At 39.5% G+C, this 25,410-nt stretch overlaps 1 protein-coding gene across 6 annotated transcripts in view; it reads left to right on the plus strand.

Annotated features, from left to right (window-relative positions):
* The window catches only part of usp19 (ubiquitin specific peptidase 19), a 42,875-nt gene extending 23,668 nt beyond the window's left edge, over positions 1–19,207 (plus strand). For 3 of the 6 annotated variants that reach the window (XM_055013136.1, XM_055013135.1, XM_055013140.1), the window contains 14 exons: positions 1,232–1,342; positions 1,452–1,562; positions 2,533–2,634; positions 4,253–4,393; positions 4,474–4,592; positions 5,676–5,819; positions 8,658–9,049; positions 9,146–9,256; positions 10,361–10,577; positions 10,915–11,067; positions 11,214–11,380; positions 11,952–12,127; positions 13,665–14,257; positions 18,193–18,306. In XM_055013136.1, the coding sequence (XP_054869111.1) occupies positions 1,232–1,342; positions 1,452–1,562; positions 2,533–2,634; positions 4,253–4,393; positions 4,474–4,592; positions 5,676–5,819; positions 8,658–9,049; positions 9,146–9,256; positions 10,361–10,577; positions 10,915–11,067; positions 11,214–11,380; positions 11,952–12,127; positions 13,665–13,943 (2,223 nt within the window). In that variant the 3' untranslated portion in view covers positions 13,944–14,257; positions 18,193–18,306. Of the gene's footprint in view, positions 1–1,231; positions 1,343–1,451; positions 1,563–2,532; positions 2,635–4,252; positions 4,394–4,473; positions 4,593–5,675; positions 5,820–8,657; positions 9,050–9,145; positions 9,257–10,360; positions 10,578–10,914; positions 11,068–11,213; positions 11,381–11,951; positions 12,128–13,664; positions 14,258–18,192 lie in introns of all 6 variants that reach the window. The other 3 variants (XM_055013138.1, XM_055013139.1, XM_055013137.1) reach the window with 2 other exon arrangements.
* The last annotated feature ends 6,203 nt before the right edge of the window (positions 19,208–25,410 follow it).

Below are 25,410 nucleotides of genomic sequence, written 5' to 3' on the forward strand. Positions count from 1 at the left end.
CTGTGGAGCTAGATCTCCATGGTAACCGATGTCGTGGAGCTAGATCTCCATGGTAACTGATGCTGTGGAGCTACGTCTCCGTGGTAACTGATGCTGTGGAGCTAGATCTCTGTGGTAACCGATGCTGTGGAGCTAGATCTCCATGGTAACCGATGTCGTGGAGCTAGATCTCCATGGTAACCGATGTCGTGGAGCTAGATCTCCATGGTAACTGATGCTGTGGAGCTAGATCTCTGTGGTAACTGATGCTGTGGAGCTAGATCTCTGTGGTAACCGATGCTGTGGAGCTAGATCTCCGTGGTAACCGATGTCGTGGAGCTAGATCTCCATGGTAACTGATGCTGTGGAGCTAGATCTCTGTGGTAACCGATGCTGTGGAGCTAGATCTCCATGGTAACTGATGCTGTGGAGCTAGATCTCCATGGTAACTGATGCTGTGGAGCTAGATCTCCATGGTAACCGATGTCGTGGAGCTAGATCTCCATAGTAACTGATGTTGTGGAGCTAGATCTCCATGGTAACTGATGCTGTGGAGCTAGATCTCCGTGGTAGCCGATGCTGTAGAGCTAGATCTCCGTGGTAACCGATGCTGTGGAGCTAGATCTCCATGGTAACCGATGCTGTAGAGCTAGATCTCCATGGTAACTGATGCTGTGGAGCTACATCTCTGTGGTAACTGATGCTGTGGAGCTAGATCTCCATGGTAACCGATGCTGTGGAGCTAGATCTCCATGGTAACCGATGCTGTGGAGCTAGATCTCCGTGGTAACCGATGCTGTGGAGCTAGATCTCCGTGGTAACTGATGCTGTGGAGCTATGTCTCCGTGGTAACCGATGCTGTGGAGCTAGATCTCTGTGGTACCTGATGATTCTGAGCAGGTTGTGTTCAGAGTCTGGGATTTAAATCGTCTAGAGAAACTTTAACCAAACCATTTCCTGATGATTCTTTATGAGTGATACAGATTTATAGCTGAGAGAAAATGTTTCATCTGCAAACCTATTGATCTGTAAAATCACTGAATGAAGCTGTGTGGTTACAGTATTGCGCACCGTATGTATCACGTAGCCATGGGAACCCAACATGTATTCAGCTGGTGATGCAGAAATCACATAAATGTGTTTTTCTGTTTACATGATGGTGCTGCAGCTGAGAGAACACAGATTAGAAGATGAGTTCCTTCTTGCTAGACTCTTCTCAAGCATTGTCCTGATGTTTTGTCTGTTGGTGCAGGTTGTGGCTGAGGAGGCCTGGCAGAGGCACAAGATGAGGAACGACTCCTTCATAGTGGACCTCTTCCAAGGCCAGTTTAAATCCAAGCTTGTTTGCCCCACATGCTCCAAGGTAACACTCAGAACTTCACAAAATGTTTTATTTGTCTGAAGTAAATGCTGTTGATTTCTTTTATAGTATGATGACAACACTATCCTAACTTCTCTGTCTTCGTTTTCAGGTGTCTATCACCTTTGACCCCTTCCTCTACCTGCCCGTCCCGTTGCCCCAGAAACAAAAGGTGCTCTCAGTTTTCTACTTTGCGAAGGAACCTCATAAAAAACCCATCAAGGTAAGATAATATAAGTGGTTTCTAGTCTTGTGGTAACAGTGGTAACCCTCTGAGCCCCAAAGCAATTTCAGGCTGTTTTTATTTGCTTCTTTCACATTTTCACACACTATGGGTTCATTTTTCTCTGCAATATAAACTTCTGCACCTCAGTGGAGACAGTTGTTAGAAATAGAAATAACACAAACATGTTTTTGTGCAGAATAAAAAAGTTATAATTCCATAAATCCTACAAGAATAAAAAAATTAACTGGAATTTCTTTGATGAATTATTTTACAAAAATGTCCTGATTCAGAATGAAAACAACTTCAAGCATTTTTCCAATTCCCTAAAGGTGTTATAAATACTGGCAAAATATGGCTCTACACGCTATACATAATTAGCTTTTTACTTTTTTAATTTGCATCCAAACCTTTCTCTGATCTCTGTTTAAAAACTGCCCGCAGTTCTGTCAAAAAGTCGCTGAATTTTTGTTAAATGTCTGTTGGTCACGGCTACTCAGTTGTGCCAAGAAGTGCAGAAATTTTTTTCTTTTACAGAATCTGGTGCAGCTGTTATATTTTTGGCTAATTTTTAATATCAATCAAAGTCATTTCAGTGAAAAATCATGATTTTAAGTTTGGATTTTGTATAGCTTTCTGATGGAACAGCATGTCACAGGAAAGTAGTTCAGAAAGGAAAGTCTTTAAAGTTTCTGGCTCTAACAGATTGATTTTAAATGGTGTTTTGGATTTTAATTTTAAGATAACATGCCTCTCATGCCTTTTGTTTTTGAAGGTTTTTGTAATTCGGGGAGTTAATTCCCAATATAGTGCAAAAATTTTACTGTGATTGTGAAAGTGTGAAGTTTTTTATTTATATATATATATATATATATATATATATATATATATATATATATATATATATATATATATATATATATATTTTGACTGCTTCTCTGATGTGCATTTGTTTGCATGTGTGTCTCAGTTTTTGGTGAGCGTGAGCAAGGAGAACTCCAGCACCACTGAAGTCCTCGAATCCATCTCCAGGAGTGTGAGGGTCAAACCAGAGAACCTCAGACTGGCAGAGGTCAGATATTTTTTTTTTTTTAGTTAGTTAGTTTCTTTTTATTTCATTCAATAACAAAATAAAAAAAAATCAATTCAATACAGAAGCAAATTTCTCACTTCTAAATGAAAGGGAGGAGAAAGAAAAATAAACTTACACTACCATTGAAAAGTTTGGGGTCACCCAGACAATTTCCTGTTTTCCATGAAAACTCCCACTTTTATCCATGTGCTAACATAACTACACAAGGGTTTTCTAGTCATCAATGAGCCTTTCAACACCATTAGCTAACACAATGTAGCATTAGAACACAGGAGTGATGGTTGCTGGAAATGTTCCTCTGTACCTCTATGGAGATATTCCATTAAAAATCAGCTGTTTCCAGCTACAATAGTCATTTACCACATTAACAATGTCTAGGCTGGATTTATCATTCATCTAATGTTATCTTCATTGAAAAAAACAGCAAGGACAACAAGGACATTTCTAAGTGACCCCAAACAGTTGAAGGATAGTGTATGTAATCTGCCGCTTTATATCAAACAATCAGTTTACAATTAGCATTAAATCGTATCATATGACCTTAATATGTAGCGGATGACGGGATGTGATGGGACTCGGGAACACCCCCACCGTTTAATCAGTTGTTTTTTGTATCATTTGCGATGGATAAGTCCCGATAAGTTCGCAGCGTTGGATTTGTAGCAGGATCACAATCAGCTGATCGTCAGCAGGCAGCTGATGTAGTGTTCACTTGTTGTCATAGTTACAGTGACGCCGTGCTGCTATCTGGCAATGATACAGAAATCTTGAACAAATCTATGGATCCAGACTATAAGCCGCATCACTGCCAAAATCTAATCACTTGGTCCTTGTATCATTTCTGACCTTCCCTGAAAATTTCATCCAGGTCTGTTTGTCAGTTTTTGTGTAATGTTGCTAACAGACAGATGGACAGACAGACAAACCAACACCAATCATCGCATAACGCCACCGTATTCCTTGGCAGAGTTATGACAATAAAGTCTGAGAGTCCTGCACAGCCACTCTCACTCCTATCAGAGTTTTCTCTCATAACAAACACTATGAAACTCTTACTTCATTTCTTAGTGTTTTAGTAATATTCTGGTTTGAATTCCGTTTTTAAATCTTGCGTGTGATTTAAATTCTTTTGATTCCTCTTCTAGATTGTTCCATAAAGTGACCCCTTTCGCAGAAATGCAACGTTCCATTAATTTGGTCCTAAATCTTGTTTTTATGAAGATCTCTGTTCCTTTTAAGTTCTGCTTACTTTCTCTTTTTGCAAATCTGTTCTGGACATTGACTGATAAAGTTTCTTGGTGAGCTTTATACACAATTTGCAGATTACTACAATTTAATATGTCGTGAAATTTCAACAACTTTAAGTGAAGGAATAATGGGTTTGTTGGATCTCAATAGGTTTTTTCAACTGATTATTCTTATGGCTCAAAATAATCTATGATTCACTACATGTTTGACTCTTTACGATACAAACCAGTGTTAGTAACTGGATTCTGTTAGCTTTCATACAACAGAAATGAAAGTCATTAGTAGTGACTTGCCAAAGGACACCAGAGGACAAAACCTGACTTGTTTTTTTAATTATTTCTTTCCTCAGGTGGGAAAGAACCGCTTCCAGCGTATGTTCCTGCCGTCCCATTCTCTGGACACAGTGTCCTCCTCTGACATGTTGTTCTGCTTTGAGGTGCTTTCCAAAGACCTGGCCAAAGAGAGAGTGGTCTTACTCAGAGTGCAGCAGGTAAAAAACATCCTAATTTTATATTTCTGAAACATGTTAAATACACCAGATATTAAATGACCCCCCCGTTTGCTTTTCAGAAACTCCAGGTTCCCAACATCCCCATCTCAAAATGTGCCGCCTGCCTGAAGCCTCCAGTGTCTGAGGAGGACAAGCTGAAGAGGTGCACTCGGTGCTATCGCGTGGGCTACTGCAATCAGTGAGTTTTCTACACTTTCATGTAGCTTCTATCCAAAGCGACGTACATCTGAGAGTAGATACAACACCAGCAAGGAACTAGCCAGGAGAAAACAACCTGGATAAGAGCCATAAAACATACTTCCTTCAACATGTTGGTTTAACCCTACAGAGCCCAGCGTAGTGTGGGCGCTATGACTGCATTTTCATTTTTGATTGGTGGTAGATTTGAAACCAGATAAGACAGATTGATCATTCTTTTTGCATATAAAATCTGGGGAGTTAGACTAACATTTCACACATTCACCAGGTCTCAGAGAGCTTTTTCTTTGCAGTGATGGGTTTGTAAAAATATACAATAAAATGCACATGACAAAAATCTTTATAAACGAGACTAAGGGATATTGTGGAACTTTTTTATAAATTTGAGGGATACAGTTATGCTATTTCTGTGTTTTCAAATATAAGTAAAAAACAAAAACAATTTTCATTTTTTTTAGGTTTATTGCAAATAAAAATACTCCAAAAAATTGCCCTGCAGTATGTGCAAATGTAAGAATATGTCCTGGTAGACTTGTACAATGGTAGGTCTTAAAGGGCTGGTAATGCCATAGAGGGATATATAGGAGCAAATCCAGTAAACTTTGATTTTTTTATTTTAAATTTTTTATTATAGAAGTTATTTAACCTTTTTTTTTTACCAGGTAAGTTAGTTGAGAACTGATTCTCATTTTCGACATCGACCTGGTTAAGAGGTGGCATACAACAAGATCGTAGTTCGTTAGTAGGTGCAGCTGCAAAATCTTTTGAATCCAGGCCAACATACTGTTAGTTTGAAGCTAAGATGCCACCAAATTGAAGGTAACATGCTGCTGGTTTTTGGCTAAACTGATGTTGATTGGAAGCAAACATGTTACCGGTTTGATGGTAGGTTGCCAGAGGTTTGAGGTTTATATTCTTCTAGTTTGGAACTAAGATAACATGCTGCTGGTTTGAGGCTAAATGCTGCCAGTTTGAAGCTAACATGTCACTGGTTAGGACCATCAAACTAATCTTGATTTCTAATATAAACTGATTTTTTATTCATTTGCTTTGCTCTCCCCAGAGTGTGTCAGAGGAACCACTGGCCCAATCATAAAGGTCTTTGTCGACCCAACACAGAGAACGTTGGTTTGCCTTTCCTGGTCAGCGTACCAGAGTCTCGACTCTCCTACTCCCGCCTCAGCCAGCTACTAGAGGGATACTCCAGGTGATTAGTCTTTGCTTTCAATTGTAGCTTAGCTCACACATTAGTTAGCATTTTGGCTGTACCTTGTCTGAATATTGACTGTCTTAGACATGCACATGTTCCAGCTGATTTAAATGTTTGAGTCATGACAGCAATATTGTTCAGATGGACTTTGCAAAAAAAAAAAAAGGCCTATTGTGGGACCCTGATTGGTTTGGATTTAAGACGCAAATCATCATTTGACATTTGCATCTAACTAGGGATCTCTGTTGCAATACATTTCCATTTTTTCCCTTTTTCCCTCCGTTTCCTCACTTTGTAGAGATTTCAAAACACCACATTGAAAGGAAAGATTAAGTAAAACAGTAGCTGTTGTTGTGGGAAGTCTGTTTGTAGCTTGTTTCCACTGTCTTGAATTCTGTACGGTGTGCATTTTGACCATGTTTCTGTCATTTAGATTCAACTTTATTGAGCAAAAGCAGTTTAACATCTAACCAGACATGCAAAAGCAGCAGTAAAGTGCATTATTTACAGCATGTTACAGTAATGGTGTTTATACTGTAAGTAACACACTAATATATGCATGTATAGAGAAAAACAATATAAAATAGATAATTTATATCAGTTTTAGATAGATATATGTGCATTTAGGACACATTAGGAAGATTTCTTCAACAACAGACAGCCACTAGTCTTTAGTTGGGGTCCCAATGTTTTCTTCTGGCCTTCTTACTTATTTTAAACATTATTTTATTTGTACAAAACGTACACATGCATAACACACGCCTGTGCTCAGCGTAAGGTCATTTTGTTTGTGGGTGCATCTATATTACATGGACACATTCTGTGTTGCCGTGATTTCTGATCATCAATAACCAATAAACAAATGCTCCATTTCTCAAAAAAAATGCTGAATTTCTCACAATGCCATATGGGGGAATTTATTTATGTTATTGAACTTTTATTTTACCAGGTAAATTAACTGAGAACTAGAAAGTAATGTTTCAAATAAGTAAGAAGGCCGTTAGAAGACATTGGGACTCCAACAAAAGACTAATGGCTGCCAGTTGTTAAAGAAATCGTCCTAATGTGTCCTAAATGCACATATATCTATCTAAAACTGATATAGGTTATCTACTTTATATTGGTTTTCCTTTATACATTCATATATTAGTGTGTTACTTACAGTATCTTACAGTATAGACAGCATTACTGTAACATGCAGTAAATAATGCACTTTACTGCTGCTGCTTTTGCATATCTGGTTAGATGTTAAACTGCTTTTCCTCGTTGAGAACTAATTTTCTTTTTCGGAATGAGCAGCCTTGGTGGAGTTCTGCACTCTATTTGGAGTTTTATTGGTGTAAAACAACAACGAGAGCCAAAACCAAATGTAAACAGTAAAGTTGTGCAGTAAATCAGCTAGACATTGAGCTAAAACTCACTATGAAACTCCATAAAGCTGAGAAGACAACAGTTGGGCAATAGTTATTTGTTGTTGCTTCTTTTCAAGTAAACTTTCATCACCTAACTTGTACAACTGCATTAATAATCAGACCAGTACTCTCTGTATTTAGGGTTTTTTCATCCATGCCAGCAGCACAGATGGATGAATGAGACTCCAGAAAAATGTTAGTGATTAAATCAGAGCCTAATGCCTCATTTTTATATGTTTGTTAGACATAAAACCGTAAGCAGACTTTACTATCTCATGGCATTAAATGATTAAACTGATGAGAAGTGACGGTGAGCAGCACTTATGCTCACTGCTGCTGTTATTTAAAGCTTCAAATCCATCACTGATGCCACCTGTAAGAACAGAAAACACCCTCCTCCTTCATATTATTACTTCTGACACCACTCCATCTCGCATTGGTGCCAAATATTATGCAAGCGTTGTTTCTCTTTCCAGAACGTGCTTTAATAAAGCCATGAGAACATGCACAAAAATAAAACACTACACAAATACACACCGGGTTATTTGTTCTTGTTGTGTTTGCTTTAAATCTCAAATGGGGCCGGACCAGTAATATCATAGCATCATAATCTATAAATAACTCCAAATTTTCCCTTTGTTTTAATGCAAAAAAAGTACAATTCTGAAAATGTTAACATTAAATTAACTATATTTACAAAACATTATGAACAAACTGAAATTTCTTAAGAAACTTAAGTTCAGTTTCAACAACATTATGCCTCAGTTTATCATTTACACATTACAACTTCCAGATCAGAGTGTCTACAAAGGAACAAAACATTTAGTCACAGGTATCTGGAACTGAATGATATAGTATTTTACTTTATGATCAAAACGACAAAAGTCAGACAAAAAAACAACAAAAATAAGACACAATATTACAAAAATGAGACACAAAATGACAAAAAAGAGACAAAAAATTACACAAAAGTTACAAAGTGACAAAAAATGACAATACAAGAAAATGACAAAAAAAATAGACAAAATTCATCAAAACAACTTCTCAAGATCTAGAAATAATTTTAGATTTACATTCATTTCCACATCTGCTGTAGTAGTCCTGACCACCACATTATACAAACTAAAGTAGGAACTATTATGAAGAAGGTTAAGTTGTCTCCCTGCCTTGTAAATTTATTAAATTTATACATTAAAAAATACATAGAAATTGTGGCAAATTTTACAATAGCAGTTACTTTTATTGAAAAATTACAGTTAATGTCGTCTACACTCTACAAAGTTGTCCCGCGGGCCGGATTGGACCCTATGGCGGGTCGGTTTTGGCCCCCTGTGCCGTATGTTTGACACCCCTGCAAGAAAATGACCAAACCAAACTCACCGTTACACCCCTAATGATCTCTCTTATGCTTTTCTCTGTACAGGTTTTCCGTCAACGTGTTCCAGCCTCCTTTCCAGTCAGGCAGGACGTCCCCTGAAACCCCCCAGTCCAGGGTCGACCTCCCTCCGATGCCGGCAGGTTCTCCAGAGGGTCCCGGGTCGGGCGATGAGGCCGTGGGCGGCAGCAGTACCGCAGGGGGAAGCGATCCGGAGCTTGAGAGCCCCTCTCAGCCGGCCGAATCCAAGGCAGAGTACGCTCAGGCCTCGGCAGTCCACTCTGGAGAGCCGGACTCACTCTCCTCCTCCCAGGCGTCCATCTCCACCACCCGGACTTCTGACTCAGGATTCTCTGAGCCCATCTCCTCCACTTCCTGCTGCTCTCTGGACCCTCATGCTGAAAAGGAGACTTCCTGTGAGAAGGCAGTGCGACCTGAAGGTAACAACACAACACACAGATGCTCCAGCATTGATGCAGTTGTTGTTTTTTTTGCAGAAGCATCCTCTTATTTCTGCCCCTTGTCTCATTTTGCAGCTGCAGTAACGGGGTACCAACACCCCAGTGAGTCAGCGTCAGGCCACGCCAGCCAGTTCTACATCGCTCTGCTGGACTCCAACAACAAGGAGCAACGGCTGGATGAGAAGGGTACAAACAGGATTTTCTTCAGCACTGCATTTAGTGGGATTGCTTGTCATACTATTGTCCAGTTTATTTGGGGGCTGCACAGTGGCTCAGTGGTTAGCACTGTCACCTCACAGCTAGAAGATCCCCGGTTTGTGTCATGGCCTGGGGTCTTTCTGCATGTTCTCCCTGTGCATGCATGGGTTTTGTCCAGGTTCTCAAGCTTCTTCCCACAGTCCAAAAACATGCTGAAGTTAATTGAGAACTCTAAATTGTCCATAGGTGTGAATGTGAGTGTGATTGTTAGTCTCTATTACCTCTTTTCCAGCAAGCTGGTTCCAGTGCTAGGTCAGAGCCAGAGCCTGACTTAGCACCAGTTCTTTGTGTTTCCACCACCTAAACCCCGACTCCAGGTTCCAAAACGTGGTGCTTAGCAAGCACCAACTCTTTGCTGGGCCAGACCTAAGAACCGAGTATGTCAGGGGCTGGGGGCGGGGTTATGATGACCAACAATCACCGATGGAAATGCAGAACTGCCATTTTTAAAACAACAGCGTGTAGTCGTAGTGTTTAGTGTTAGTGTTTAGAAAAGCTAAAATATGGATTGCAAATGCAAGCTGCAGTGGTTGGACGAGGAGACCCAGTGCTTCCTGCCACTGTGGTCTTCATCTGAAATAAACGGCAAGTTAGAGGGACGTTTTACCAGCGTTTTACGGTGATGCAATAACATAGCTCTAACTCGACTCCTTGCCAATGGAAAACCAAACCGGTTCTTAGGAGGTGTGAGGTTTGAACCAACTAAGCACCAGCACTGAACAAACACCTGGTTCTTCTTGGTGGAAAAGGGGTATATGTGTAGCCCTGTGATAGACCGTTACCTGTCCAGGTGTCCCCTGACTTCACCGTAAGTCAGCTGGGATAGACTCCAGCCCTCCAAGACCCTAATGAGGATTCACTGGTGTGTAGATAATGGATGGATGGATGGATGTTGTTAAAACTAAACTTGGTGATGTTTTAGTGTCTTATATTGCAGCGTATAGCTTTATTTGCTGTGTCTAAACCTGACAGAGGAGATAAAGTTCAGCACACAAACGTTGTTTTTTCCCTCCCCTACCAACCGCCCTGCAGAGGATGCTCTGGCTGACCTCCCCGAAGACGCAACGCTGGAGCTGGTCTGGAAAAACAACGAGCGTCTGAAGGAATATGTTCTGGTGAGCTCCAAGGAGCTGGAGTACGAGGAGGATCCCGGATCTCTGAGTGAGACCGCCAGGGCCGGACACTTCACCCTGGAGCAGTGCCTCAACCTCTTCACCAAGCCAGAGGTCCTGGCACCAGAGGAGGCCTGGTAGGAACCTTTATTTGTTTTTTATTGTTTGTTTATTGTGTAACTGCAGCATAGCAAACCACCCTTCAAGGCACAAATAATAAAGTTGAAGTTTATTTGTGATTGGATTCTCTAAAATTATACAAAATTGTTCATATTTCCTACTGTCCAAAATTGCTAAAGTCTTGTAAAGTGGAGATGAAAAGGTTTTTTTCCTTCTTTTTAATTTCAAAGATTCAAAATAAGAAACTGTGAACCTGACATGTAGTTACAGGTCTGATTAGATGTGTTATTGGTCCCCCTTCTTGTCTGGAGAACAGATCACTGTAGATCTAAATCCGTGTTTTGTTTTGTTCAGGTACTGTCCAAAGTGCCAGCAGCACCGCGAAGCCTCCAAGCAACTGTTGCTGTGGCGTTTACCAAACGTTTTGATCATCCAGCTGAAACGCTTCTCCTTCAGGAGCTTCATCTGGAGGGACAAGATCAACGACATGGTCGACTTCCCCGTCAGGTAAACGCAAGCGGCCTTTCACGACACTTTTGTGCTTGTATTTGAAGTTGATCGTAAAAAAAGGTGTGAAATTTTCCAGTCACAACGTGCTGTAGATGATTGAAATGTCCAACGTCGATTGACCTGGTTATTTGTTGTCCTTTCAGGAATCTGGATCTGAGTAAGTTCTGTATCGGCCAGAAGGACGAGATGCAGCAGCCTCCGATCTATGACCTGTACGCGGTCATCAACCATTATGGGGGGATGATCGGAGGCCACTACACCGCCTACGCTCGCCTGCCGAGTGACAAGAACAGCCAGCGCAGTGACGTCGGTGAGTACGGCCCGATGATCATCGGATTCCACGCTTGGCTGCACATTACAGCATCAAATCAGGAAGTGAGCGCGCTGTGCAACAGAAAAAAACGTCCTGATGGAACACGGGCGGAACATCTGCGGTGTAGTGTACATATATAGTACAGGTGTATTGTACATATATAGTATAATACAGGGGTATTGTACATATATAGTATAGTACAGGTATATTGTACATATATAGTATAGTACAGGTGTATTGTACATATATAGTATAGTACAGGTGTATTGTACATATATAGAATAGTATAGGTGTATTGTACATATATAGTATAGTATAGGTGTATTGTACATATATATAGTGTAGCACAGGGGTATTGTACATACATAGTATAATACAGGGGTACTGTCCATATATAGTATAGTACAGGGGTATTCAACTAAAACAATGCCGTTTTTGCCAAATCTACAGTCTCTGAGGTTTAGTTCTTTATTCATCTGGTAGTTCTGACAAAGTGTTTGATTCTTATATTTATCTCCTCTCTTCTACCACCCCGTTGCTGTCCATCTCTTCTTCTACTGTCTCTCAGGCTGGCGTCTGTTTGATGACAGCACGGTGACGATGGTGGAGGAGAGTCAGGTGGTTACCCGCTACGCCTATGTCTTGTTCTACCGCCGCCGAAACTCCCCGGTGGAGCGGCCGCCACGCTTCCTCCGACCGGTCGGAGCCGAGTCGCCCACCGCTGCAGGAGCTACTGCCAGCCAGGTGAGGAGAACACAGTAAAAAGAACCTTTGAAAGGGATTTTTATCCTGTGGTTGTAGAGGTTTAGACTTCAATTTCCCTCTGCAGACTCATATTGTATGGTATCTTTTTTTTTTTTTTTTTTTTAACACTGGAAGTTGAGCATAGTTTGAAGGATTTCCCACCATCAGAATCCAATTTAACAGGCCGATTAAATTGGTTAATAGCATACCAAGTCTTTAAACGTACCACCGTTAAATATTGCAGCAATGTCGTACCATACAATGAACGTGTTCCTCACTGGTGATAATTTACTTCAAATGAGAGAATCTATTTGTAGTAGCATCGCATTTCAGTGACAGTGAAATCAATTATGTTTATCCCACCTGATCTAGAATAGTTTTCCTGCTGCTTTGAGACCTGATTTCATTATTCCTTCTTCGTAAGTTGTTAACATGTGTTCCACCGTTCATCGGATTTGGGGAAATCGATAACGTGTCAGCCGCTAATGAGGAATTAACATCATTTGCTGGGTCTTTAGAGAGAATCCTGTGTGTGTTAAATGCCTCTGAGAACAGAGAACTCTTCTATTAGTCTTGACAGCAGCTTTTGCTCTGAGGTTCCTAACAACATTCAGCCCAGTGGGTTCATAATGGGAAGATCCATCACAGAGACGGTCCGTTAATCTAAACTCAGCAAAGCTCAGCTGTCAGGAAGGATTAGCATCTTGTTATGCTCAGTTTCCTCTCGTTTTAATAGCATGTATCTCTGGTATTTTCTATTTAAAAAAAAAAATCAGGGTAATATAAACAATTTGAACTTGTTTTCTAACGGAAAAGCTCGTGTGTCCTGAGTTACTGCTTTTAGTCAAAGTTGGAGCTTGATTGTTGGTGTCTCTACTCTCTGATGTTATTTTTAACAAACCAATGTCATGTTTGTATTCAGTGTTTCTCAGCAAATCAGATTGTGTGTAACCATCAGGGTCTAGCAAGCGTGTTGGACTATATTCCCTCTTGATAAACATTTGGAAACTCATTTTTTTAAAAAGAAAATCTGCATTGTTTGACAGCTTTCTGTCTCAGTCATGTCTTTTGCTGGTGCATTACAGCCTCATGTTGATCAGTGTAATAGTGTTCAGACAAAACAAAGGCAAAAACAAAAGGAAAATAGTACCACAGGATGTTAAATGGGGTACCTTTTATTTGTTTTTAATAACAAGATCTGTCAGATGTGATGTGAAAAGTGTTTTTTCTCAGCCTTACTTTCCATTCATTTAAAAACATCAATTTTCTGATGATTGTGGTTCGTTCAGTATGAAACTTTTCCTTTTATACGGCACTTTTAGACCGGCTGGTGCTTTTATTTCCTCACCTGTGTTTAGTTCTAAATTGACCTCACCTGTCTGTCTGGTTTTGTCCCAGTGTTTTTATATGAACTATCGATGGTAAATGTTATTGGCTGCTTATGAATCAGCAGGTAGACGTGTTTGAAGTTTCTGATGTAATGTTTGTTAGACCACGCCTTTTCCCAGAAGCTGACACCGGTTTCCGCCAATCGCAGGCCTCTCTAATATGGCGGGAACTGGAGGAGGAAGAGGAGGGTCCGGACAGAGGGCCCCGCGGACTGTTTCGCTCTGCGCTGCGAAGGCGACAGACGAACAGGGACGAGGAAGACGAAGACAGAGCCGAAGGGCCGGTGCGACTGCACCGCGGGCAGAGGATGTCGGACTATCCCGACGACGACTGCGTTCGATATTTTGTCCTGGGGACTCTGACCGCCGTGCTCGCTCTCTTCGTCAATCTGGTCTACCCTCTGCTTTACAAAGCCAGCTGGACCTGAGCTGGTTGGTTGGTGACTCGCTGAGCTCAGACATCAATAAGTAATGAATGTTAGGCTGTTTGAGGAAGAAGATGTTGGATGTAAACCAGAGACGAGGCACGAGGGTGCTAAACCTGGAAACAAGGGGCGAAACTTCCATTTTGTAGCAGCTATAAAGCCTCACACTGTCCACAAAAACTCAAATGTTGGAAGCAATCAAAGAAAAAAATAGAGGAAAACTTGGAGCTGATGTGTTGTTGCTTCTGTCCACAGCATCAGGTGACGGAAGCAGCCCAATGAGGCTTTAAGCTGTTAAGACATGAACCTTATTCATGGTAAGATTCATGAAGGGATCAACCAATGTGGGTTTTCTGGGGCTGATACCAATGTCGATTATTAATTAACAAGAAAGGCCAATAGTTTATATCGTTGAGCCGATATAAACTACCGTTCAAAAATTTGGGGTCACCGAGGCATTTTCATGTTCTCCATGAAAACTCACGCTTTTGTTCATGCTAACAGAACTTCACAAGGGTTTTCTAATCATCAATTAGCATTTTATCAGTTTCTCTCCTGATATTCTTCTCTATTTTCTTAATAATTCACTGTTTTATATCTTTTATTTCCCATTAAGGTCAGAATCTTAAATTAATTATTGTTTTCCAGACTCTGTTTCAGGTTAATCTCCATTCTAACTTGGCTGCTAGCCGTTAGCATAGCATTAGCCGCTGTGAAAGAAGCGAACTTTCTGGGTTCTTGTTGAGACATTTCTGAGACCACAGTGACGACAGACCAAGAAAGGAGGCTGATCAGACCTGAAGTATTTAATTGAACAATAATCAGCCATTAAAAATAACACTGTTAACCAGAAAAATGCTAAATACTGGCCACAATAATCCATCAGGCCGATAATTGGTCTGTCCCTACTGGCATCAACACACCAGCTTTAAGCTTTCCTCTCCTCTTTCTTCAGCTGTTTGCAAAATCATTCAAACATTCCCTCCTCCTAACGATGAACTACTATCTAGTCAACTATGTAGGAAGCTCCTCTGCAGATTTTAATCTCGGCAACATTAATTACTTTACGGCTGTCGCTTAGTTAAAACATATCAGATCGATGGCGAAGTGATCGACATTTTTGTGATAAATTCTTATACTAAGCTTATTTTCCAAATTTAATGAGTGAAAATAACTTTACCTTCCTTGTTTGCGTCGTGATACGTCGCTCTGCGTCCATTAAACATATCAATGCTGATTATTATTTTTAATTTGAATATTTTTGCACCATAACTGTTGTTGTGATTTTAACAATGCACACATATAAAAAAGAAAAGCATTCGGAGAGCGCAGTACTCCGCCAAGGCTGCTCAGTCGTATCATTTTTGAAATCTTGAAAAAATTTGTGGCAGAAATCACAGCATCATAGAATGTGTCCATTTAATATAGATGTATCCACAAACAAAATGACCTTGCACTGAGTATGTGTTCTGCATGTGTACGTTATGTACGGATACCGACTCACATGACCTAAATATGTAGCGGGTGGCGGGAATTGATGGGATTCAGAAACACCCCCACAATTTAATCAGTTGTTCCTTGTATCATTTCTGATGGATAAGTCCTGATAAGTCCTCAGCGGTAGATTTTTAGTAGGATCACAATCTTGATTGTCAGCAGGCAGCTGACGTAGTGTTCAGTTATTGTTACATGTATACCGTGCCGCTATCTCGCAGTCAGTCAGTCAAAATTTATTTCTATAGCCCTTTACAACAGCCCAAAGGGTGACCAAAGTGCTTCACAGTAAAAAATGAGAATAACTTAAAAACAACACAGTAACTTTAAACAGGACAAACAATCACTCTCACATTCACACCTACGGGCAAATTTATAATAATCAATTAACCTCAGCACATTTTTGGACTGTGGGAGGAAACCGGAGTACCCAGAGGAAACCCACACATGCACAGGGAGAACATGCAAACTCCATGCAGAAAGATCCCGGAAAGGCCGTGATGCGAACCAGGGATCTTCTAGCTGCAAGGCGAGAAGTGCTAACCACTACGCCACTGTGCAGCCTGTAAAATATACAATAAAACAATAAAATAAACAGCTCTAAAACAGCACTAAAATATACATCTAAAAACAATAAAATGTCACCATGCTGCTAGGTATTGAAAGCCATTTCAAACAGGAAGGTTTTGAGATTTGATTTAAAAAGACCCAGAAAATGATCCCAATGATACAGAAATCTTTAACAAATCCGTGGATCCAGACTATAAGCTGCATCGCTGCCAAAATCTAATCACTTGGTCCTTGTGTCATTTCTGACCTTCCCTGAAGATTTCATCCAAATCCATAAATCTTTTTTTTTTAGTAATGTTGCTGACAGACAGACAAACCAACACTAATCGTCACATAACTCTACAAAGATATTTTTCACAGAAAGCACGTCTAAACACTACAAAATACGTCACTAATCTGTGGAGTTGACACCAATCCTCAAGTTGTCAGTTCTTCAACACAATGCATGATGGGACATAATGTTGGTTAGTGACCATCGGCTGGACATTACTTGATTACAGTGCATTGTGGGATACTCTGAGTGACTATATAGGGTTTAACTATTGTAAGTTAGCATTCAAACAGCACTGCAAACTGACAAACACACTATGTAGTGCAGCTGTAGATTGTTTTGAACATTCAAATTTTTCTGGACACTGAAATAAAGCTTCATAGTTCACATTTATGCTCCTTGTTTCTGGGTGAAAACTGCACAAAGCACCTTCGTATTTACGTTTTCGTTAGTTGTTGGTCTCCAGCTCCTCCCGCACAGCACCACGACTACTAAAAGTGTGTAACTTTACAAGGCTGAACCCTTTAAAATGCATTTAATTTATCCACTACATTTTCCATGTGCTGTTTTACCTCTGGCTTCCCGTTTATGTCCACATTTGAACAAATTTGTGATATTTCTTGTAATAATTCAGTTGAATCACTGACACTGAACACATGCAAAAACCTGAAAGCTCATTCTTGACCTGCAAGCAGCTGTTTAATTAAACGAAGAAGCCGGAGATGTGGTTGAAAGCTCGGGACAGAGGTCATAATTGAGGCCTTTTATTGGAGGTTTTTGTGCAGTAATCTACAAAATGGTTATAAGCTGAAAATTACGATAAAATAACTTTAATTGCCAAAAAAAAGCTTTTATTTTCGGTGCTGTGCGCTCTAAAGACGATGAGGATTCCTGCAAATTAAGATCAATTCAGCTTGATTTGTTTTAAATATTGAGAAAAATTGCTGTTTTTTATTTCGGCCTTAACTTTGCTGTTTCTGTCCAGCCACCATTTTACTTCTTAAATGTTAATCTGTGCTGTATTTCACTGTAATTAGTTCTTATTTCCTGTAATGTTTCCTCATTGTTTTCACTGATAACGTTTTTTTTTTTTTAGCTGTTTTTATTTAACATCTCTAAAGCCATATTCAAAGTGAGGATTTTAGATTCTCAGGATTAATTGTTTTTTTTTGTTTTTTTTTTTAAAAGCTAAGAAATTACCATCCGCTTCTGAATGTGACACTTTTGAAGCTCTTAAATGTTCAGTTTAAACCGTGTTTTCATGCTGAAACCCTAAAGATGATTAATTCCACTCCAACGGCTTAAGAATCTGGATGTTTTCATTCTTCTGAGAGTCTTTCACACTTGATTTGACTGAAACTGTCCACAGATTGTCTCATTTCTCCGCAGTCGTGTATTTATGTGATTGTATTTTCGACTCTCAGGGATTCCCGACGTTTGCCTTAAAGACTGTGTATGCTTGATTCAGATATATGCAATCGAGTTTAAAATCCTCTACAGCTCAACGTACACGACTGTGGTGTTGAATGTTGACTTTAAATGAACACGAGCTGTTTTTAAACCTCTAAAATTTGATGTTTTCTGTGTTGATTTGATTGAATTTTAAAGGATAGTCTGTAGTCTGCTATATGATGTTAACTGAAAGAGTAATCATGTATTTTGTGAGTTTGTACATACTGATTTATTGAAATTACTGTATTTAAAAAGAAAATCATAACCCATTTTACTTTTCCTCTGCAATAATGCCTCTAGATACCTCCATGTAAATGCTGCTTTCTGCTACATAAAGCATCGTTCTGCTTCTGGGGATTCAAATTCCGTCTTTTTTTTGTTGTTGTTGTCTTTGCTCGCTGTTTGAATCGTTTGCCAGCATCCTAAACCAGCGTGATTGACGGTTAACACTGGTTTATTTTACAGGCCTCTAGCCAGTCGCTCTTCGGCGCCGACCTGGACCCTGAAGGACCCCCAACGCTGACCCCCGAGGTGCCCTCCGACCTCTTCGCCCACTCCGGGGAGTGTGTGGCTCCATCCTACAGCAACATGGAGGAGGTGGACTAGCGGGGAAGGGAACGCCGAGATTCATCCATCAGTTGGCACAAAAAAAAAAAAAACAAGAAAGTGCAACGCTTGAAGATCTGGAGGTGATCTGCGAGGATCTTTCACCTGTGAAAGACCTTCAGATATACTCTCATTAACCCCCATAACAAGCTGCATACTTGTAGTTTTATCCACCCACACAGATGCTAACACACACATCGTATAATCTTCGGCCTCCTAACGGCTCGGTGGCGCCCCCCGCTGGGCGACCCCGCACCGACGCACCTTGTGGTTCGGTTTTCAAGCCGAGAACCTCCAACCGACCAGACCTGTTAATCTAAAGCTACGTCGACTTATTAGAGTCTCAACGTGTGTAAATCTTTTTGTTTATTTTTATTTTCAAGGTTGATTTGTTTGTGGCAGCATTTTCAGTAACTTGGATTGGAAATGTAGCAAAAAAAAAAAAAAAAAGACAGATTGTGACCGGTGCTGACCTGCTACTTTATTTTGTTTTTAATACAGAGGGCACACACTTCGTATTTTCCCCGTCTTGTCGCTTTATAAACTTCATTTGGCTTCCGTTTCTTCAGTTTTTTTTCTCTTTTTTTATATAAATATATATATACTTGTTTAGATTTTCAATCCTGTGGATGCAATCGTGGAAAGGCTTCAGTATAAACTGAAATGTGCATGACTGCATGTTCATACAGGGTGTAACCGCGGCTCCGCCCCTGTCGCTTCATCTCTATTATTTCTCGTTTTTTTTTGCGTGAGTTTATTCGGTCTCGCCCCTCCTCTGTAATGAACTACGTATGTAAAGTGGGGGATCATTAAGAATGCTGCTGTGGATACATATAAATGGTTAATATAAATAAAAACAATTTTGAGAATTGCTGACGGTTGTGTCCGCAGTTCATTTCTTCTTCTGTCTCCTAATTTTTATTGAATTTACCTACAAGTTCTAAAAACATCTAAATCTAATGCTCAAAGTTTGTTTTAAGGACTTTCTCATTTCAAAAAATGTTCCTATGAGGTTTAAAAGGGAATTAAAGCATAATGTTTTTATTGCAACTTTCAAGAAATTACATATTTGAATTAAACGGTATCTTGATTTATGTTTACTTGGTGGAAGAACAGCCCAAATGTATTTCTAACTAAATAAACTACCCGTCCAAAAAAAACAGTCACCACTTGGATGTAAGCAAATAGTTATGAGCCTTCCATTGGATAATTACTGCAGTGATGAATATGTTTCAGCTGCAACAACTTATTTAACCCGAGCTGATGCAGTGAGGAGCTTCTCATTTCTTAAACAACCATGTTGGAAGACAGATCCTGTTGTCATGGAAAGGATATTAATCTGTCTCAGAAGGGTCAAAGCAAAGAAAACAACTAAGCGGATTGGTGAAACTACTAAAATCAGGTTAAGAACCGTCCAATGCATCATTAAAACCTGAAGGATAGTGGAGAATATGGAAGCAAATCAGACTCATCAGATTCTGAATTTTAAAAGCTGCTGAATTTCTTACTTTGAATTTTTTTGCATCAAAATTACGTATGTGAATTTTTTATGCCTGAATTTAGCTCATCAAAATTCTAAAAAACAGTTAAAAATTCAATGTCTTCAAAATTCACCATCAAAAAATTCAATGTTCAAAATTCGCTGTCAAAAAATTCGCTGTTCACATCTGGGGGACTCAGGCGTAAACAATCGATCCTGGCCAAAATCGAACCAACGCCCAGCCAATCACGTGACGCTCCTCCGGTCATGTGACGTAGACGGTTCACCTCACAACACCGGGGTCAACCACGGCTACCAGCATGAACGACGGCGCTTCAGTGAGTGTATTAATCCTTTTTGTCCTGTATGTGGTTTGTTTTTGTGAGAGTCAGTAAGCTGTAATGCATGCCGTTAGCTGCGCTAGCACAGCGTTAGCTGCGCTAATACAGCGCTAGCCACGCTAATACAGCGTTAGCCGCGCTAGCCGCGCTAATACAGCGCTAGCCGCGCTAATACAGCGCTAGCCGCGCTAATACAGCGCTAGCCACGCTAATACAGCGCTAGCCGTAGGGGTCACACTGACAGCACGTTCTGCTGCTGGGTAGTTGAGTAACAATTTTATAAACGCACAAATGGGTGGAAGTGTGATTTATGCGCCCGAAAATGCAGTTAAATTACAGAGCAGTGTAAAGAAACTGGTCACCTAGCAACCTGAATTAGTCTAGGTAACACTTTCTTTATTATGTGTGTTTTCTGCTCAAGTTAATGTCCTGGTTTGATTCATTTTAAATTACTCCTGATCTTGAAAGGTTTTAAACTGTGCAGTTAAAGTAGTTACAACTGTGAGCGAATAGCTTGAAATGAACTGCCCTAGACTGCTCTGTTCATAGCCCACATTGTTTCACAGCTATATCAAGAGTTATTGTGCAATGATAGTGATAAATGCAGCCCATTTTTTCAACTGTTTCCTGTTTAGTATGCGTACCCTAGATTGTTTTTGATCATTTGTTGTAGCCATTTATTTAATCAATTTTAATCCACTCCATAGAACCACCGTCTGAACTGACCAGTCTGGTGAAATTCTGGACTGGATGGGAGACTCTACCAAGAACTCTCTCCTCAGAAGTAGTGAATGGCAGATACCTGACAGCCTCCACCTGCTATGAGACCTTACATTCCCAGGACATTACAAGGACCACACATCATTTAAGACTGACATCCTGGCCTGTATTTGCACTTGCCAGTCAAGATGTGTTAGGTGTTGTTCTCTAGTTAGTTTTACTTGACTGACAAAACTAAGTGCACTGTTGGATTCCCTCCCCTACCTGTTCTCCCAACTCACCTGACAGGTTATCTGGCTCAAGTATGCGTGTTTCTGCCATACATTTAAAGTAGCTGAAGTTAAGAATATTTCTGGTAAACAATACATGGAATCACAGCATTAAAGCAGGAGTTAAAAATGAACTGGACTGTACTGACTTTATTTTCTCACTGGTGAATGGGATGGAAATCCATTGCAATATTACAAAACAGCAGCCTATATAATATATATATATATATATATATACATATATATATATATATATGTGTGTGTGTGTGTATATATATATATATGTGTATATATATACACACACACATATATATATATATATGTGTGTGTGTGTGTGTATATATATGTGTATATATATATATATATATATATATATATATATATATATATGTAGTATGCCAAATACTGTCAGAGCAAAAAATATTTTTAAATTGGCTGTCACCTTCAACCTACTTCGACAGGCATTTTTTTGCACATTGAAATTTGAGATTGTTTGAATGACACTATCTCAGAACAATGATGAAGAATCTATAATACTGAACAAGTAGATCAATAATCTCAGATTATGGGTGAGTTGAAATATGAAAAAAATGAAGTGGTCTATGAAAAGTCCAGTCTTTGAAACCTGACATGTTGTTTTGTGTAATTTCTTTGTAAATTAGCCCTGCATCCAGTCATTACCATGACATTGGCATAATGGAACCATGACCAAATATATCCTTCTGGAGATAGTGGCATTTTTCTAATGGCAAATTTTCATGCTTTGACAGATACAGCAGTGGAAAAAAGTTTTCAGGCACCTTGAAAATTTTCCACAATCTCAAATATTATCGTGAAATATTTGTTGGAAAGTCTTTTGTGTTTCAGAAGGTGTGACTGCATTAGACAGACACAAATGATGCTTTTTTTTGTTTATTGTTTACATGACTAACAAAACTAAATTCTACCAAAATGACCCAATTATTAAAAATTTCTTATTTTTAAGGAACCAATGAATTTCAAGTTTTTATTGACTTTTTTAGGATTTGTTTCGTATTATGGCTGTGACTGAACTAATAGAAATTGCATTTGAAGACCTCAGAGGGATTCTTAATGCAATATTTCACAAATGTATGAGGTGTCCAAAAACTTTTTTCCACCGCTGTATTTAATCGCAGTCGGATATGCTTATGTTAGCAAGACAAATAAATGAAAATTTCAGCCTTTTATCTTGAATTATTCTTGAGATATTATATATAATATATATAGCCTCAAATTTGAATGTGAGAAAAAAAACTACTGAAACTAGGTCTACGGTCCACTTAAAAAAAATCTAAAAGTATTTGACATACTCAGCTAATATTTCACAGATACCATTATCTATAAATGGGACAGACATATTAAGTTCCAGTAAGTTGTACAGGTGCTCTGGGGATGTGACCATTCTTTGTCGCCCAGCTGCTCCTCTCTCTGAGTGCACAGTTGCAATGTACTGATTCCTGTTTTCTTTTTCTGAGCTGATAAGATGGTGTAGCTGTGTCAGTGCATTTAAAATAGCTGGGCAAACTTCTACTTGGTTGGATAAAGCATTTAAAAACACAAGTTCTTGTGTGCAAGTGAACTCTAAGAAGTCCAGTTCCAGAGGCATGCGTCCGAGAATATGCTCCAAACGAGAACAAAGTCTCACATAAAGATGATTTAACAATAGTTCCTAGAACAGAGAAAAACAAAGTTATATAATGCAAAATACCAATGGGATAAATGACTTAACCTGACTGAAAGACGAGACTGCCTCATTAGACATTTCTTTTAGAACAAATTAAGAGGAGGGTACACATACTAAACAGGAAACGGTTGAAAAATGGGCTGCATTTATCTATCATTGCACAATAACTTGTTGCGTCCCGTATTGATTCAATACGGGACGCAAGTTGTTCCATATTTTCGTAAATGCCCTGTACACGTCTGTCACACACTCATCAAAACTGCATAATGAATAAAATAAAACACAGGAAATATTAAGGGCAGCCATTTTCCTCTTCGTAGGACCTTTGTAGCGAGGACCCGATGCCAGGTCCAGTGGACAGACTTCAGACGTCTCTGTGTGTCCCGTCCTGTCCGGTCCTGTCTCTGGTTGCCAGGTTACAGAAGCTGCTGCACCCGCTCGTTTAAAAATGTCTACACCTGAAACTCCACCACGTCTAAAGAAGCAAAAACGTTTGCAAATGTACAGACTGGAGTGGGAGGAGTGGAACCCCTGGCGGTGGGTACAAGGCAAACTGTGTTTTCTGTTGCTCATGGACTGGCTGAAGTAAGGCAGCATCAGGAGACAAACATGGAGGAAATATGAGAACAGAGAGAACCCAACCAGTAGGTCACAGTTTATCATCATCTAATCATCTCCTGAAGTCCATATGGTGAGAGACATCATGATGAGATCAGCTAGATTTCCTACAGTATATGGCTGTGAATTTACCAGAGGATGCTTATAATAATGCTGATGTGGCCGTAGACTCTACACTATTTTAGTGACTCAGTAAATGCCTAAGTTGGTTATTATTTTTTAATGCTTTTTAGTTTTTAATAAACATTTATTTAATAGCCTATATGTAATCAAACATGGCCTTTGCCTAAAAAGAATAATATTTCATTGCACAAGTAAAAGTATAGTAATTTTTGAAACTGTTCAAATTATTATATGTTGCTAAAAAACTAAAAAAAACACAAAAAACACATCATAGTAATATGTCAATTAAAAAAGCCTATAGTATAGCATGTTCCCAACAAACATCATAGTATAGCCTTTGGTCCAGAAAATGTCCATAGTTTAGCATGTCATTCAGAAAACATCATAGTATAGCATGTCACTCTAAAAACGTCATAGAAAAACCTTTAGTCCACAAAACGTTGTTGTGTCCCGGCTGTCTGAAGTAGGTGAGGAGCAACACAAAAACAGTCCAAACGCTGGTTTCCAGAGGGTTTGACGAGTATTTATTTGAAAGAGTAAGTTTACAACAACACAACATGTGAGGGAGTTAAAAACAAATGGATGTTAGTAAAATAAAAATAAATAAACAGAACTAAAAGTGAACTTCATGTTGACATTGATGGGCATTCCAACCAGGAACAAAGTAAAAGATAATCAATAGGAAAAAAACCTCTTCCTGTTCACCTCTTAAAACCCCAAAACACACCGCAGTAGCAGCCTAAACTAAAACTACCAATGGGTTCCCTGTTTTCCTTTGTGAACAATTCAAAGGTCCCTCTCTATCTCCCCACACATCCACCAACCACTGGAACACATCTCCAAAGTTCTGCCGGGCCAGCTCAGCTTCCCCTCAGAAGAAGTGCTGCCACCTGCCAGATGAAGGAGCCTTTTGAGAGGCAGCTGGCATCGTGATTGGACTGTACTTTGGTCTGTTCCAATCCAGCTTCAGCTCCAGAGACGGCAGGCGGGACGAGTCAACGGAGGCCTGGTGGACGAAGACATGCAGCTGAGTACAATCCAGAAAACAACAGAGGAGGAGTGCAGCAGCCCAGAGCCAGAACAACCACAGTAGCATCATATGTCTCTTAGAAAACATCATAGTAGAGCCTTTGGTATGAAAAAACACCATCATATACATCGTATATTGTACAAATAACAAGTCAAAGGAAAGAGACATACATTGTAGAATTGTAGTAATTGTGGGCTGACTGATTTACTGATTATCAGTATTTTATTTTTTACTGATTTACGGTAATAAATACATTTTAAAATGGTGCTACTTTGGCTCTGAACCTTTATCTACCTGTGGTCGCTCTGTCTTCTGGAGTGATTTGATTGGTTATACGTCACGAATAAAACTCTTTTAACTTAACATCTGTAAACAAAACAAAAACATATCAACAAAGTTTTCTGTTAGAGTTTGTGTTCTTCTAAGTTTAACTCAAGATTTTAAATACTTTCATTTACTGCAAATGAATATCTACTCCAAATGTCTCACTAATAATCATTATCAGCCTTAAAAACCCACAAAACACCCCTCTATACTCGACCACACTTAGTACAGTCCGGTTCCCCCTTCTATAAATCTGCTTGGAATCTTCCACTTCCTGTTTGTCAAAGTGGCCTTCTACCTGGACAGGTTTTGTTGGAGCTCATGCAACAAACATTTTGGGTAACTGCACTTTAATATGGATGGATGACACTGAATTAGAGTCTGTTTTAATGAGACTGAGTTAAGATGTGTAGCTCTGTCATTAAATAGGAAATTATTTCTCAGAATTCACAGAGAAAAGTCTGAAA

Source organism: Amphiprion ocellaris, chromosome 8 (assembly GCF_022539595.1).
Source record: "Amphiprion ocellaris isolate individual 3 ecotype Okinawa chromosome 8, ASM2253959v1, whole genome shotgun sequence".
NCBI lineage: Eukaryota > Metazoa > Chordata > Actinopteri > Pomacentridae > Amphiprion > Amphiprion ocellaris.